Source organism: Somniosus microcephalus, chromosome 16 (assembly GCF_052327205.1).
Source record: "Somniosus microcephalus isolate GS21.2 chromosome 16, FLI_Smic_1.0, whole genome shotgun sequence".
NCBI classification, from domain to species: domain Eukaryota; kingdom Metazoa; phylum Chordata; class Chondrichthyes; order Squaliformes; family Somniosidae; genus Somniosus; species Somniosus microcephalus.
Genome location: NC_141002.1, coordinates 33,077,717 through 33,095,752, shown reverse-complemented (window position 1 = coordinate 33,095,752; position 18,036 = coordinate 33,077,717). Strand labels below are relative to the sequence as shown.

The window sequence follows — 18,036 nt, the reverse complement described above, 5'->3', positions numbered from 1 at the left end:
GATCCAGCAGTGATTCTTTTCTCGTTGGGCTTCTTGTGTGCTGAGTAAGAAAGGAGTCCTGCATACACTGTAAAAACTCGATTTCCTTTTCTCCTTTCGATACTTCTTCCTGTCAGTTTATCTGGGGGTAGTTGAAATCTCCCCATATTATTATTCTGTGCCTGCTACTCACCTCGTAGATTTGCCTACATATTTCTTCCTCCAATGCCCTCCCACTACTTGGTGGTCTATATTATACCCCTATTAGGGTTATGGATCCCCACTTATGTTTTAACTCAATCCATATGGATTCTGTCTCTATCTTACTGTTAGTTACATCCTTTTCTGCTACTGCCTTCCTTCTCTTTCCTTTCTGAATGTGTTATATCCGGCAATATTTAGTTGCCAATCCTGTTCTCTATGTAGCCATGTTTCAGTCATCCCGACTAGATCTGGATCCTCTGTACAAATTATTGCCTCCAGTTCATCATTTTGTTTTGAATACTACATACATTGCTGTACCAACAGTTTAAATTGTTTTAATTTATTATTCCTCTCTCTGTTTTAGTAGTTACTTTACCTTTATGCTCCATGACTTCAAGGTGTTATTTTAACTGCTGACTCATGTGCTTAATAATGGTAGGGAGTAAGTGGTAGGAAAAGTAGAGAAAAAATACACTAAAAATGAAAGATTCTGAATCAGTTGCAGAAACTACATAGAATATTTGGGTGGAATTACCTGCTTTTGTAGTGGAAAAGGGAGAAGCACGTTCTCCCTCCTGTGACAACTGCCCTTTTTAACCTTCCCAATTCATATACAATTGGGTGAGTAGGACACAATTGTGCACTTGGAACTCCACTAAAGTCAATATCGCTCTAGAATTTAAAATAACACGAATAGCAGAGTTAGGTAAAAAAAAACTAAACCCTGACCAACAATGAAAGTAACAGCATCATCGCATCACCCAGCCAACCAACTACACAGGAGAGAACTGAAGAAATTCCTAATCCTCGAGTCAGCAAGTTGGAATGGCTGCCATTTTAAAATTCAAACCGTGCTTTGTTAAAAAAAACTTCCTTCTTAGCTGCCATCAGCTGGACTCTGTGTTAATTGGAAGATGTAATGTGAAAGTGTAAATCTGTGGTATATACCACTAATATTTGGTGAAAATTGAAGTGATTGAGGCAAATAGCTTAGATGGGTACGTGAAAAGAAAGTCATATGTCCAAATACTTAGATGATGGCATAGCAAGTCATATATCCAAATTTGCCAATGACTCAAAGATAGGTGGAACTGTAGGCAGTGTAGATGCAAGCATAAAATTACAATGGTGTGGAGATGCCAGTGTTGGACTGGGGTGGACAAATGTAAGAAGTCACACAACACCAGGTTATAGTCCAACAGTTTTATTTGAAATCACAAGCTTTCGGAGCGCTGCTCCTTCGTCAGGTGAAGTGGAGAGATGCCTATAGACACAGATTATATAGTCAGAGAATAATGCCAGATGATTACAGGTAATCTTTCTAACTGCCATTTATGGATGGTAGTTAGAAAGATTACCTGTAATCATCTGGCATTATTCTCTGACTATATAATCTGTTTCTATAGGCATCTCTCCACTTCACCTGACGAAGGAGCAGCGCTCCGAAAGCTTGTGATTTCAAATAAAACTGTTGGACTATAACCTGGTGTTGTGTGACTTCTTACATAAAATTACAAGGGGATATCGACAGATTAAGTGAATGGGCAAAACTGTGGCAAATGGATTTCAATGTAGGCAAATGTGAGGTCATCCACTTTGGACCTAAAAAGGATAGAACAGGGTACTTTCTGAATGGTGAAAGGCTAAAAACAGTGGAGGTCCAAAGAGACTTGGGGATCCAGGTACATAGATCATTAAAATGTCATGAACAGGTACAGAAAATAATCAAAAAGGCTAATGGGATCTAGAGGACTAGAATACAAGGGGATAGAAGTTATGCTGTAGTCATGCAAAACCCTGGTTAGACCACACCTGGAGTACTGAGAGCAGTTCTGGGCACCACACCTTAGAAGGATATATTGGCCTCGGAGGGAGTGCAGCGTAGATTTACTAGAATGACACCCGGACTTCAAGGGTTAAGTTATGAGGAGAGATTATATAAATTAGGGCTGTATTCCATGGAATTTAGAAGGTTAAGGGGTGGTCTGATCAAAGTTTTCAAGATATTAAGAGTAACAGATAGGGTAGATAGAGAGAAACTATTTCCGCTGGTTGGGAGTCTAGAACTAGGGGGGCATAGTCTAAAAATTAGAGCCAGACCTTTCAGGAGTGAAATTAGGAAACACTTCTACACACAAAGGGTGGTAGAAGTTTGGAACTTTCTTCTGCAAATGGCAACTGATGCTAGATCAATTGTTAATTTTAAATCAGAGATTGATAGCTTTCTGTTAACCAAAGGTAATAAGGGATATGAGCCAAAGCCGGGTATATGGAGTTAGGTGGCAGATCAGCCATGATCTCACTGAATGGCGGAACAAGCTTGAGGGGCTGATAGGAACATAGAAACAGGAGTGGGCCAATGAGAGAAAAGGGAATAGAAAGAAATGCTGAAAGGCTGAGATGAGGTAGATAGAATGGGAGGAGACTCGTGCGGAGTAAAAACACCATCACAGACTAGTTGGGCCGAATGGCCGGTTTCTGTATAACATATGGATCACATAATATTAGATCTTAGAAACTTACACCCCAGATTCACATTTATTTGAATAAACAAATATACAACAGACTTCAGAAGCTGTGAACTCAGGAGGAGTCCAATGGACATACTTTTAAAGAAATTGTGTTTTCCCTTTTTATGCTCGCTAAGTTTTAATAAGCCTCCATTGTGTTAGGAGAAATTGTGAGGTGATTCACTCCCCTACACCTTTGAGACCACCTAACATTTTAAAATAGGCAAGAATCTGTTTAAAGCTGATGTCTGCCACAAGCTCAACAAGTGCTTTTAACAAACAAAACTGGGATTGAATTATTCAACCTTATGTCCCAATCCAGAGTTGTCAAGTCTCCTCTAACCCCCTTACCAATAAGGCCGGACAGCAAATCTTTAAAGGAATTTCTCTTGAAAGGGAAGAATTTCTTTAACAGATCTCTAATATTTGAAAATCTTGCATCTTCAGGCACTTCCTGTCAGCTTTTCCCCCTATTGTAAATTAATTTGTTCACACTTATAATACACCTATTTATAATCAACCTCTAGATTTAGTGTTCAGTCAATTTCTTATCCAGGTTAAAACACTCCTTCCGATTTCACTGGCCATAACCTTTGGTAGAAATCCCTCAGGAGGCATTTAAAAAAAAACCATTTCAAATATAGAACAGCCATTGAATTTTCTTTAAGCATTGCTAACTGACACTTTCGGAAGTTCCTATTACGTTTACAGTTTCTGCTGAAATGTGCCACACAATATATTTTTTTTAATGATTTTGGAGTTACAAAGTAAAATGTTGCAATTAATGTTGCAATAGGTCAATGAGTTATTCCGATCAGCAGCTGGACAATACAGATCAGGAAGGTCCCAGATCTAATCCCATTTCTGTGCTGAGTTTGCTGATCTCAGCCGGATGGCAGTGGGGGTGCCTGGTTTAGGGAGGGGAAAATGGGCCAGGATTCCCGTTCCTGATTGCTATCCAGGAACCGCTGCAGGAAGTGCGAGGATGTAAAATGCTGGACGAGGACAGGATCAGGCTCGGCCCCCCAAGGCTGACACTCAAATGTCAAGGCCCACAGATGAATAATGGCCACTTGGGTGAGGTACCAGAGGTCAACCACGAAACCGCACCCAGCAAAGGATCAATGCCTTCAGGAGAGGGAGAGGAGAGAAGACTTGCAAGATGACCAAAGGCCCAGCAATTAAAGAGTCAAATTAATAAACATCTCACGTACCTCATAATAACTTTGAATTGCATTCCAAAACGCTTCATCTGCAATAATCTGTGTTTCACCATTCAAGAAGGCCTGAAATCGTTCTTTAATCGTCTGGAGCTGTTGTTTGTTCAGCTGTAAAAAGAGAAGAGAAAGTTCATAACATTACTCTGTCAATTGTTGGCAAAAATATTTTAGATCAGAAATGATGATGAATTAAAAAAAAAATCTTTTTAAAAGACGTAAATTTTTCTAATCGTACTTTGAGGTACAAATTGCTGATGTAATAATTCTGATGCACCTAGCCACACAAACCATGAAATACTCAATTTTTCTTTCAGTTCTCATCTGTTTTCTGAAGGCACTCACTTCTGTTGGCGTATGGTTCCACTGGTGTCGGCAGCCCTCTGGCACCTCACCCAAGTGGCCAATTTTTACACACATGCACCCTCGGTTATGACTAGTTCTTTATCCCCCACTCCCCCATCACTGATCCGTCTGTCAGTCACTGCACCTTACTAGACAAACTCCCTCCCTAAAGCCCTCTGCTTTGCCACCTCCCCAACACCCTGCTTTCAAAGGACTCGTAAAAACACTTCCCTTTGACCATGCCTCTCTCCCATCTTATCTTTTCCTCCCCATTTCCCTTCTGTTCTATGTCCACTTGTTTCCTCTGCCCTCTCAACTGCTTTGAAATGTTTCTCTGTTAATTGGGAAGCCCAAGAGTTTGGGGGGGGGAGGGGAAGAGGGTGGTGAAGGAACAAATCTATTAGCTTTGACCTTCCTTGCACATAATTTTATTGGCCAATTTAGAAGCAATGCTGTAACCCAAACCTTGCTTATCCCTGACCTATTCTGAATTAGCTGATTTCAATATGACACAAGGAGGTAACAATACAGACCCAAAAAAAAGAGATGAAGAAAGCAATTAAAAAAAGACATCAATAGGCTTTTCAATGTTATTTGTTTTACTAATGAGTCCCGGCAACCAGGCAAACCTGGCTCACCACCACATCCTGACAGCAACAATAAATCTGTGAGGTTTCCAATCATCGTATGTGCACACATACAGCATATTATTGCAGCTTACTGATATTCACAGACACATTTGGAAGAGGAATAGGAACATAGGAATTGCTAGACGAAAAAGACCAAGGTCCATCTAGTGCACCTTCTACCATTCTGGTAATCACATGATACAACAATAATGGAGTTGTTGATGATTCATTGCAACCAATCTCTATCAATTAGTCTACAACAGACGTGACATGAGGAAAACCCCAGTGGTGAAGAGCTTTGGGAACCATAGGTCCAAAGTCACCTGTTCCTCCCCAAGCATGCTACACTTATCAAGTTTATCATATCAAATTACACATGAATTGTATCCCAAAAATGAATTTTGCACTGAACAAGGTGATATAATCAATGGGAGTGAAACACCTCATCACACTTAACACCCAGTGTCAGCATCAAGCACGCCATTGGGTACATACAAAGCAGTGCTCCCGAACCTCCAGTCCAACAATATACCTTCACCACCTCCCCATTCAGAACAGCTGCTGCAATGTTCAAACAGAAACCCCCATCACAATCAAGGAAGGGGAATTTTTGTTGAAAGACAAGTCGTAGGTGCTGCAATGTGCTTAAGAGGAATTTTTATTCAATGTATCCACCACTAAGCCAGCCGTCGAACTGGGTCATTTAGTTTTAATCACAGTTCATTTCATGAGGTGGCAGACACAATGTGCAGATTGTCAAAAAAAATGTTGCTCACAAATTGTTACAGAAAGTGTCAATAAGCAATACCTGTAGCAAGTTTAAAGTCTCCATGCTTTTAGTAACTACACAGTGGCGTAAGACCAGAATAAGCAATGCCAGATTTCACTAGCTAAGAAATCTAGCTTTATATTTAACCAACACAGTTTTTTCAAACAAGGAACAGTCTACTAAAATAGGTCCTGTCCGCAAGAAGTTAATCCATCCTCAAAAACTCTGGAATGCCCTGGCAACCATTTGCTTAAAATAATACTCATGAAATGTGGAAAACGATTGCATGTCATGTCAAAGAAGTTCTATATAAATAATTTGCTATTTGTGTTGTCGACCTGCTCATGTTGCTGTGAAACCAAATGTATAAGGAAATTTTGTATTTAAATTTGTTCCCTTGTCAAACTTTATCACATTGAGTTCATCTTAAAACATAGTTAACTGCAGCAATAGCTGGAATATTAGGCGCTGTATTCAATTAAATGACTGCAAGATTCAGTCATGATTAAAATCAAAATTTAATTAAAACTACAAAAAAGCTACATTATTGGATCAACCTGTAAGGAAGCAGCAAAGACAGTTATTTTATGGAGCTGCAGTCACACGTCAGTGCCACATAATCCACCACTAGCTGCAAATCTTATCATTCTGAGATCTCTATTATATTTTCTGGTAATTAAGTCAGTAAGAAATGTTTTGTGTTAATAGCACTTGGATTCATTTCAGAAAAAAACCTGAAACATTTTGTGGGCTAATGGCTTATTTCAAATTTTTCACTGAGAGCAATCTCTATCGCATCACAGATGGTGATTATCCACAACAGTGCTCTACTTCAGTTCCACTGGCAATGCTAGGCCTCCCAAAATGTACATCTTAAAATGATAGGAGCTGAGACAGAGAGCATGTCCCTATTATTGGCGTTAGTGGGACACACCCCGGCACCAACAAGATATATTGATAAGCGTATCGCCAGTGACATGGTAGTTGAGAAATTTCAGAATGACCGCCCCCCCCCCCCCACCCGCCCGCCCCCAAATGGTGAGGTCCAAGGTGCCTCCGATATTGGGCCTTGGACCTCATTACACTGAAATCGGCGCTGTGGGAGGAGGCAGCAGGTGCTGCTGCTAGCACAATGGCCCACAGGTAAGTGATGGGATTGGGTTCACGGGGCTTGGGGAGGGAGGCATCCCTGGACGTCAAGGCCGGTGGGCAGAGGGACGTCGGAGGTCGGGGATCTCTGGTGAAAAGCAAAAATATGGGAGATTTAAGCCTGGTCCAAAGGGATGCAGAATCGAAATTAGAATGTTGAAACCAGCAGTGGGAGAGGCAGTCATATTGGTTCCTGAGGGTGAACCGAGAAAAGGACTGGGACTCTGAACTGGATCCTCAGCATCCCCTTCCCCCTTTGCTCTATGTCATTACACCCCTCCCATATACCAACAGAGAAGAGTGTTAAGATTTTGTGCAGGAGTTAATGTTCCTTTCAGAGCTTACAAAGGCTGTAAATGAGTTACGAAAGCTTCCCTGGAAAGACAAGCCAAAAATAACAAAAGAATAAGGAAAAAGAGGAAGAAAATAAAAGTACTCCATGCTACTGCCCAGATCTTCACCACACCAGGCTTGGGTAAGGACATGGACTGTGAGCTTGAAACTTTGAATCAGTACAGAAAAGGGTTAAGTAGCAAGCATCAGAAATTGAAAATTGGTTTTAAAAATGATAAAGTCTATGATGGAATAAAGAAAGAGAATGGGGGAGATCCTATCCCTTTTCTACTGTTCTACATTAGTTCTTTTGTTTTCAGCATACTGTCTCTTTAAAAAGCCCGTGTGAATGTTTTGATGCCATTGCTGTGACCCCGCCCTCTTTTTCAATCCTTGTTATGCTAATCCCTTTTGCGTAAGAATGCTACAAATATTTTGTTTAGCTGTACAGACTAATTTTTGCTTCAGTTACATTCAGTATTGTTAAGTTATTTGGCAAAGTGCCTGACGAAAGAACAAAAAGATGGCATAATTGACTAGGTTTCTGTAAGCTTGTGCTATTTTGATAAACTTAAGACCATACAGAACAGATAAAATTAAAATATTGCTGAATTAATTATTGAGGTTAACTGACCTATTAAATTGTGAAAACCAGACTTTTATTGTGGCCATGGTGAAATTCTGGTTATTGTAAAATATGTGAAAAATTACGTTCCTGACTTGAGATTATAACAAAGAAAATTGACTCGAGTGTAATTGTGATTGGAGAATGATATTTTGTTATCTAAGAAAGCTGGTTCAGTACAGGGCATCAATTTTGACTTGGGACATTTGGGGTGATTCTGCTTGTTTAATCATCTTGATTGCACTGGAATGTGGCAGCGGTTAGCAAACTGACAGCGCCCTTTGATTTTGTGATTGACTGTAATTAAAGCAAAGCAACCGGCGGGGGGGGGGGGGAGAGAAGTATGATTAAAGGGTCTACTGCTATCTCCATGACAACAATCTGGAGACATCTTGTAGTTGGATTGTACTACAGAACGTTGAAAGTCAAGTGATGTTACTAATGATTTCTGCTGTTTTAATGAATTTTCAGTAAGGATGAAAAAAAAGTTCTTTGTGCAACTTTTAAAGGCAACAAGACTGAAGAAAAAGTAAAATGGAGTTTGGTTCTTTTTTTGTTCGGCAAAGCTTTTTTAAAGTTTACTGAAAGCTGCGAGATGCAAGCGGAAACCGACTGATGGTGTCTGAGTCTGTCTTTTTCCCCGCAAAGAAGTTAACCTCTTCCACAGGCAGCTGATTTTAATTTTTCTCGTATCAGATTAACTCTGCTTAAATCTTCACTAAGCAACAACTTTTGTATTGCTGAATGTAAACATATATCCGGTATTATTGGGTTCTCAAGAAGAGCTACAATGGAGTTTCTGTTTTTTTTCCCTTTAACAGGTGATCCTGGTTTTCAGGACTGCACTGAGTGTTGATGGTGCAGGATTACCAAGAGTACTCTGACATAAACGTGGCTTCACAGAGTTTCGGAGCAACCTTTGCTGGAAGCGTGTTGGTGCAGGAAGTGATTCAGCAGTGTTAAGAATTTAAGATCTTATCTGCAGACATCAGCAGATATCAAATGTCACAGTGCGTTGACAAACTGGACTAAGATTTTGCCTCTCAAAGGCTTGGCTTTAACCCATTCAGAGTCATTGGTTACCTTCAGAGACAGATTGCTGGGGCGGGGGGTAGAAATAGAAGAGTTAAATCCAAAAATAAGTACAAGCACTTCTGTTTCCTCTGTAAAACCACCAAGCCTGAGCATAATTTGTTTGTGAAATCAAATTGATATGTTAAATTGATTTGAATTGCTGTTCAAGCACTCAAAGGTAAAATTTAGCTTAAGTGGGAAATCAAATTTAATTTTTTTTAAAGAAAAAAGAGTCTAGTTTAAATGGTTCCTGCCCAATGCCGTGCATCAAGGAAGACATTTTGGGGGGAAATAAAATATAAAATTGAACATTGACAAGTCCTGTCAGTCCAACAATCCCAGTCCAGTTTGAATCTATTCCTGGTGTTAAGCTGGGGGGGAGGGGCGGCTGAGAAAGAGGTCAAGGCTGTTGTGTTGAAGATAACTAATATCCCTCATCTTGCAGAGTGGACTGCTCTCTAGAATTGGGATAATTTTTAAATGATGGAATGGACACAGGCACCATATAGTGGGATATTTTGAAAAAAAGGCCCAAGAAGAATTTAAGTAAAATAAACAAAAAGTGTGTTAATAACTTGAACCAAGTTGAGAACTTTAACTGGTAATGATAATAGTGCATTGGACAGTAAAGTTCCTCCAGGGCTCAAAGGAGATGAAATGGCAATTTAATGGGATGTGTAAAATTGGATGAGAGGAAGTGATTGAGGATTGAAGACAGAAATAGGGAATTACACCATGAAATGGGAATTTGTTTAAGTCATTTTGTTTAGGTGATTATGGGTTAATTGAAACCAATCTAAAGGGGTGCAAATATATCCATGAGTAATACAAATCACCTGGGCATGATTCACCAAAAGATATCAATCTGGTATCAAAGCACATTATAGTGGAAAGTGTAGGTGAGAATTTAAACTTTCTCTTGGACAGGTTTGTGTCCATGCCTATACTGAACAATGAGAAAAATGCATTTCATAGCCTGGCCACTACCAGAGACAATGGGACCAGGCATGGGAACATAAGCAAAGACCTCCAGACACCCTCTTATCTTTTGATAAGATAAACTGAAAGCCCAAGAATGGCTAGTATTCGAGGTCACATGTGGCATGATCGTGGGATACTGCTGTGTGCGCATGTGATCTGCTGCGTGTGAGGCAACACCAGTATGCAGAATGCATTAAGAGGCACTGAAGAACGGGTCTTGGACATGCTCAGTTACTAGACAACAGCACTCAGGTGAGTGAAAAAAACATTTAATCAAGGCACTGACACATGCTCCGTAGAGAAAATTACTAATTAATGAATCAAAATAGAGTTAAACACACTGATGCCTATCAGAGGAATTGAAATCAAAGTAAAGAGGGACATAGGATTTTGATTTCCAAAATTCACTGTTGGGTTCCTTTTTGAGTTAACAATGAAATTGGGACAACTGACAGCTAGGAAGAAATAATAATTAGCAAGAATATCCACAAGATGGATAATGGTAAAAGGAGAGCTGGAGAATCTTTTAAGTCCATGATTTTTTGATAATGTGGTACACTGTAGCTTTCTACGACATATTATCCTTTTCTTTGTCTGCATCTATAAATTATGGTTCGTCGCTGACTTCTCCACAATGGTATCATTGGGATAAGACTGTAGGAGAGTTTAACTATTCATTTAGTAGTATTGATGTGGGACCTAATATCAAGCGATTTTGAATTTCACACCGTCAATCCTTCTTTACTTAAAAAAAAAGTATTCATTCAAGGGATGTGGGCATCGCTGCCAAGGCCAGCATTTATTGCCCATCTGTAGTTGCCCTTGAGAAGGTGATGATGAGCCACCTTCTTGAACTGCTGCAGTCCGTGTGGTGAAGGTACTCCCACAGTGCTGTAAGATAGGGAGTTCCAGGATTTTGACCCAGCAAAGGTGAAGGAAGGGTAATATATTTCCAAATCAGGTTGGTGTGCGACTTGGAGGGGAACTTGGAGTTGGTGGTGTTCTTGTGTGCCTGGTGCCTCTATCCTGCTAGGTGGCAACAGTCGTGGGTTTGGGGGGTGCTGTCGAAGAAGCCTTGGCAAGTAGCTGCAGTGCATCTTGTAGATGGTTCACACTGCAGCCATGTTGTGGGTGCTGATCAAGCGGGCTGCTTTGTCCTGGATGGTGTCAAGCTTCAAGTGTTGTTGGAGCTGCACTCGTCCAGGCCAAGTGGAGAGTATTCCATCACACTCCTTACTTGTGCCTTGTAGATGGCAGAAAGGCGTTAGGGAATCAGGATGTGAGCCACTCGCCGCAGAATACCTCGCCTCTGACCTGCTCTTGTAGCCACAGTATTTATGTGGCTAGTCTAGTTAAGTTTCTGGTCAATGGTGACCCCCAGGATGTTGATGGTGGGGGATTCGACATGGTCATGCCATTGAAAGTCATGGGGAGGTGGATAGACTCTCTCTTGTTGGAGATAGTCATTGCCTGACACTTGTGTGGTGCGAATGTTAAGTCCCACTTATTAACCCTTATTAGCCCAAGCCTGAATGTCGTCCAGGTCTTGCTGCATGCGGACGACTTCATTATCTGAGGAATTGCAAATGACACTGAACACTGCATTCATCAGCGAAGATTCCCACTTGTGAGTTTATGATGGAGGGAAGGTGAAGCAGCTGAAGATGGTTGGACCTAGGGCGCTGCCATTGAGGGACTCCTGCAGTGGTGTCTTGGGGCTGAGACGATTGGCTTCCAACAACCACTACCATCTTCCTTTGTGCAAGGTATGACTCCAGCCAGTGGAGCGTTTCCCCGATCCCCATTGACTTCAATTTTACTAGGGCTCCATGGTGCTGCATGCGGTTAAATATTGCCTTGATGTCAAGTGCAGTCACTCTCAACTCACCTCTGGAATTCAGTTCTTTTGTCCATGTATGGACCAAGGCTGTAATGAGGTTTGAGCCGAGTGATCCTGGCCGAGCCCAAACTGAGCATCGGTGTTAAGTTTCACATGCGTGAAACGGTGAATGGGCCGCGCAGCGCCTTAAAGGGGTCGTGTACCCAAAAATAAATTATGGGGAACATTGCTTACCACCTGCTGCAGGCCCAGTCTGGCAGTTATGTCCTTCAGGACTCGGCCAGCTCGGTCAGTAGTGGTGCTACCGAGCCTCTCTTGGTGATGGACATCGAAATCCCCCACCCAGAATACTGGCACGAACCTGTTGTGCTGAATGACCCGTTTCTGTGCTGTAGATATTGCAAGTACCTTCTGTGCCCTTGCTACCCTCAGTGCTTCTTCCAAGTGTTGTTCAACATGGAGGAGTACTGATTCATCAGCTGAGGGATGGCGGTTGGTAGTAATCAGCAGGAGGTTTCCTTGTTGATGCCATGAGATTTCGTGGGGTCCGGAGTCAATATTGAGGCCACTCCTTCCTGACTGTATACCACTGTACCGCCACCTTTGGTGGGGCTGTCCTGCCGATGGAACAGGACATACCGGGGATGGTGATGGAGGAGTCTAGGACGTTGGCTGAAATGTATGATTCTGTGAGTATGACTATGTCAGGATGTTGCTTGAATAGTCTGTTGGACAGCTCTCCCAATTTTGGCACACGTCTCCAGATGCAAGGTGAGGAGGGCTTTGCAGTGTTGACTGGGCTAGATGTACCTTGTCGTGTCCAACGCCGATGGCTAGGTTGATGCCGAGTGGTCTGTCCAGTTTTATTGTTTTTGTACTTTTTTGTAGCAGTTTGATACAACCGAGTGGCCTGCTAGGCCATTTCAGAGTGCAGTTAAAAGTCAACCAGATTGCTGTGGGTCTGGAGTCACATATAGGCCAGACCGAGTAAGGAATGCAGGTTTCCTTCCCTAAAAGGACATTAGTGAATCATATGGGTTTTTATGACAATCTGATAGCTTCATGGTCACTATTACTGATACTAGCTGTTTTTCCAGATTTATTTAATTAACCAAATTCAAATTCACAAATTGCCATGATGGGATTTGAACTCATGTCTCCGGATGTTTGTACGAGACAGCCAGGTCTCTGGATTATTAGTCTAGTAACATAACCATTATACTGCTATACGCATGATTGGCCTCTCTCACTAGTTAAGCGTGAAAATAGATGCTGCTTTGGACTGTGGGACAACAACGGTAACAAACTAGATTGTGACTAGCCAAATTCATTTCACACATATCACTATTCCTGAAGAGAAAGGAGTCCTTTTTCTGAATCAGATTTGGATGCATCACTATCCAGTCCATATACGCAGTTCAATTAATTATGGATTTTCTGAAAGTATTAACCAGTGCCTTCTCTATTTCCCAGGTAGGTGGCTATTTATAGTATCTCAGGCTTACTTGTCCTGCATTGCTCCGTCCCTGCCATCATGGAAATGCCTGACTTGTACTTCCTGCATCCTTCTGAAGGATTGCTCCCTTTTCTAGAGTCCAGAATAGCATGGTGGCAGAACAAGGATGAAATTAGAGATTAAATTCTGGCAAACATTATTAAAACTTCTGATAATGAAGGCCTCTATCATAAGTCACAGAAACAAATGAAATGCACGAGCCCAGAAATTATTACTGCGAATATTAGCCTAAGCACGTGACAAGTTCATAGATTATTTTAGAGGGGGTGTTAGCCCATTTAAAATAAGCAGACAGAGGAATGTCATATAAACATGTTAAGAATTTGCTAATATCACCCACATTAATTCCTGGGCTATTTCTGAAAACAGACTTTGGATTTCCAGCTTACATTTAGAAATTTCTGCAAAGCCCAATGAAAACCTGAACTGTCCTCTTCTAACCTTACCACAACCCTCATCCCATCCTCAGCCCACTTCCCTCCCAACACATGGGGAACCCACCATGTGACATTTGGCAGCTGTTTTGGCTCCCAATACACAGAGCAAGGTAGCTAAAGTGCATGTCAAAATATACTGGCAGACAAATGATTTCGATTTCAAAACAGGAGGACGAGCAGCCTTCACATCCACGGGGGCCTGTACAATGGCCGTTTCATGTGCTGCTCCACTGCTCAATAACTTGCACAGACTTACCCACTTATGTCGGAGCAGTGGAGAATACCTGTCGACATAAACCTTGAATGCCGTTAGGGAAATAAAAGCCGTTAGGGACATAAAAAAGTGTCGACAGCAGCAGGCCAGAGTTTGTCGACGTCGAGATGAACGGTAAATTTTAGTATTCATTTGCGGAAATGGGACAGTCACTTCATTTTTTGTCGTCAGTCTGCTTATATCAACATAAACGGGTTGGAGAGGAATGGGTAGGACTGTATGTACAGTACTTTAGGGGTCATGGTCTCCTCATTTTGCAAACTGGTCCCTGGTTATTTGGGTTGAATGTCAATTTAAATCTGAATCTCTGATTTAATCCCCAAAGATATGCAAGAGGTCAATCAGTTGTCCCCTGTATAACATGCTCATTTAGTTTGAACAGTTGGTACACTATCAATTCAGCTACTGTTATGGCTTTAATTTATTGTAGTTGCTGGTCAATATGATTGCAAATTAAATACTAGTACAATGTGATACATATATTTCTGTTGAAAGCAATCGATCGTGCCAGTACATTGTGGATCTCGGGTCTCAAAGCAACTCGTGCCATTAAAATGGGGCTCGCAGCCACCAGCACTGATGTAATGCAGGTTTCAGTACAAGTCATAATGGTACTAAAGGCCTCAAAGGGCTGAAAAAAGGGAGTCTCAAAACAATTCATATCAATTAATTAGGCTTCGAAGCCACAAACACTACTGCAATGTGGCCTTCACAACTGCCAACACCATAAAACTAGAGATGAAACAAGCCAAATAGGTTAAAATTTAAAAAATGACTGCTATAAAGTGGACTAAAAAAATTGCTTAATACCAGTTCAAGGTGGACCTGAAATCTCTAGCTACATTCCACAATACTACTCATCAGCATGGGCCGGAATTTTCATGCTGATGTGGAGGCCGGTCGGGAGTAAAAGTCGGAATAAATAGGAGGGGGTCAGCAACGCACCGTCAGCCCAGCTCCTCGCGCCTTTAACTCAGGCACGTTTGCCAGTGCGGCATGGACCCGAACGGCACAGGTGGGTGACCTAATTTACCTCATTAATACCTTGTTGTCAGACCCTTAATTGTGCTTTTAACCAGACCTTTTGAATTTCACCACACGATCACGGGAATCACGCAGCTCGGGAACCATGTCTGTAAACCTGAGGCAGAAGTTCAGTGGCCATTCATTGAGGTCATTACTGCAGAGCATGGAAAGCACAATAAATACTCCCACATGACACCTGCTTACATTCCGAAGGATTTAGGTGTCTACACTTTGCAAGTCTTTTCTGCAAATTCAGAAGCAACTCTCACTTCATTGCCACTACCTATCACACCATCGACAGATTGGTCCTCTGATTTCTACTTGACCTGCCATTTATTACATCAGCATGGGTGCCATTTATACTGTCTCACCCTGGTCCTCAGAATCAGACCAGGATAAGCCCCACCACCAGCAGCAGCAGGCACACCAGCAGCAACAGCACCAACAACCTTTTCAACGGCCTGATGCTCCACAGGACAGAGGGCATCAGCACAGGGCTGCACTGTGCCGGAGGTGATACCCCCAACACAGGGTATACAGGCAGAGGATGAGTTTCCTCAACATGACTGAGCAGCAGTGCCAAAGGAGGCTCAGGCTATCGCACCAGGTCGTCACAGACATTTGAAAGGAATCGGCAGCAGAAGACAAAGAGCGCGGGGCCCGAGGCAGCGGAGTGAAAGGAATCGGCAGCAGAGGACAAAGAGCGTGGGGCCTGAGGCAGTGGAGTGAAAGGAATCGGCAGCAGAGGCGGCAGTATAGGATAAAGAGCGCGGGGCCAGAGGCAGCAGAGGCGGCAGCACAGGATAAAGAGCGCGGGGCCACCGAATTCCAAAAGAACAGCAAAAGAAGTGACATCACAGGACTGCAGGTAGGTGACTGGTGGGCGAGTATTAGTGTTTTATTCTCTCTAACGTAACTAGATAAACTAAATAATATAACTATAGATAATCGTGTGAATAAAGACTTTAGCTAAGAGAACGAGAGAAGCAGCTGGAGATAAAGGTAGGCCCGACTTTTAAGACTCTTAGTCTTCAGTTTATTTTTGTACGTCAGTTAATAGACTATTAAATAGAGGCATGGCAGGGCAGCTCAGTCCCACGGAACGCACATCCTGTGCCATGTGGGAATTCCAGGACGCTCCCAGATGGCATCACTGCAGTGCATCCGCGAGGGCAAGAGCTTCGTGGGTAGCACATTTCAGGAGGTGGTCACGCTGCAGCTAAGGAGTGCGTAGGCAGAGAGGGAATAGGTGACCGCCAGACAGAGGAGGATCACCAGGCAGATAGTGCAGGAGGCCCCCGAGAGCATCTCGCTCTCCAACCAGTATTCGGTTCAGAGTATTGGTGAGGGTGATGGTTCTTTTGGTGAGTAAAGCCAGGGCCAAGTCTGCGGCACCATGGGTGGCTCAGCTGTACAAGAGGGGGGCAGGAAGAGTGGGAGAGCAATAGTGGTAGGGGATTCGATAGTTAGGGAAGCAGATGGGCGTTTCTGCAGCCGCAGACGTGACTCCAGGATGGTATATTGCCTTCCTGGTGCCAGGATTAATGATGTCACTGAGCGGCTGCAGAACATTAAGAGGGGAGGGTGAACAGCCAGAGGTCATGGTCCATATTGGTACCAACGACATCAGTAGAAAGAGGGATGAGGTCCTGCAGGCAGATTTTAGGGAGCTCGGAAAGAGGTTAAAAAGCAGGACCTCAAAAAGGTAGTAACCTCCGGATTATTCCCAGTGCCACTTGCGAGTATAGTAATAGGAGGATAGAGCAGATGAAGCATTCATAATAAGGTAGACGAAATAACAGTGCAAATAGATGTAAACGGATACGATATAATTGCGATTACGGAGACATGGCTGCAGGGTGACCAAGGCTGGGAGCTGAATATCCAAGGATATTCGATATTTAGGAAGGACAGGCAAAAAGGAAAAGGAGGTGGGGTGGCCTTGTTAGTAAAGGATGAAATCAGAGCAATAGTGAGAAAGGATATTGGCTCAGACAATAAAGATGTAGAATCAGTCTGGGTGGAGCTAAGAAGCACCAAGGGGCAGAAAAGATTGGTGCGAGTTGTCTATAGGCCTCCAAATAGTAGTGGTAATGTAGGGGATGGCATCAAACAGAAAATTAGAGATGCATGTAACAAGGGTACTGCAGTAATCAGCGGGGACTTTAATCTACATATAGACTGGCCTGACCAAACCAAATTAGCAATAATACTGTGGAGGATGAATTCCTGGAGTATGTATGAGATGGTTTTTTAGACCAGCACGTTGAGGAGCCAACTAGAGAACAGGCTATCCTTGATTGGGTATTGTGCAATGAGAAGGGGTTAATTAATCTTCTTGTGCAGGGTCCTTTAGGGAAGAGTGACCAAAACATGATAGAATTCTTCATTAAGATGGAAGGTGAATAAGTCCAATCCGAAACTAGGGTCCTAAATCTAAACAAAGGAAACTACAAAGGTATGAGGAGTGAGTTGGCTATGATAGATTGGGGAGCTTCATTAAAAGGCATGATGGTGGATACACAATGGCTAACATTTAAGGAACGAATGCATGAATTGCAACAGTTGTACATTCCTTTCTGGCGCAAAAACACAAAAGGAAAAACGGCCCAACCATAGCTAACAAAGGAAATTAAGGATAGTATTAGATCCAAAGAGGAGTCATATAAAGTTGCCAGAAAAAGTAGTAAGCCTGAAGATTAGCAGTTTAGAATTCAGCAAAAAAGGACCAAGAGATTGATTAAGAGGGGAAAAATAGAGTATGAGAGTAAACTTGCAAGGAACATAAAAGCAGACTGTAAAAGCTTCTACAAGTATGTAAACAGAAAAAGATTAGTGAAGACAAATGTAGGTCCCTTACAGTCAGACGGGAGAATTTATAATGGGGAACAAGGAAATGGCAGAGCAATTAAACAAATAATTTGGCTCTGTCTTCACGGAAGAGGACACAAATAACTTCCCAGAAATGCTAAGGAACCAAGGGTCTAGTGAGAAGGAGGAATGAAAGGAAATTAGTATTAGTAAAAAAAAGTGCTGGAGAAATTAATGGGACTGAAAGCCAATAAATCCCAGAGTACAAAAAGAGGTAGCCATGGAAATAGTGGATGTATTGGTAGTCATCTTCCATA

At 42.2% G+C, this 18,036-nt stretch overlaps 1 protein-coding gene across 12 annotated transcripts in view; it reads right to left on the bottom strand.

The window, feature by feature from the left end:
- The window catches only part of cadps2 (Ca++-dependent secretion activator 2), a 983,842-nt gene that overhangs the window by 721,156 nt on the left and 244,650 nt on the right, over positions 1-18,036 (bottom strand). For all 12 annotated transcript variants that reach the window (XM_086008788.1, XM_086008791.1, XM_086008779.1 and 9 more), the window contains exon 2: positions 3,908-4,021. In XM_086008788.1, coding sequence (XP_085864914.1) covers positions 3,908-4,021 — 114 coding nt within the window. The remainder of the gene's footprint in view (positions 1-3,907; positions 4,022-18,036) is intronic.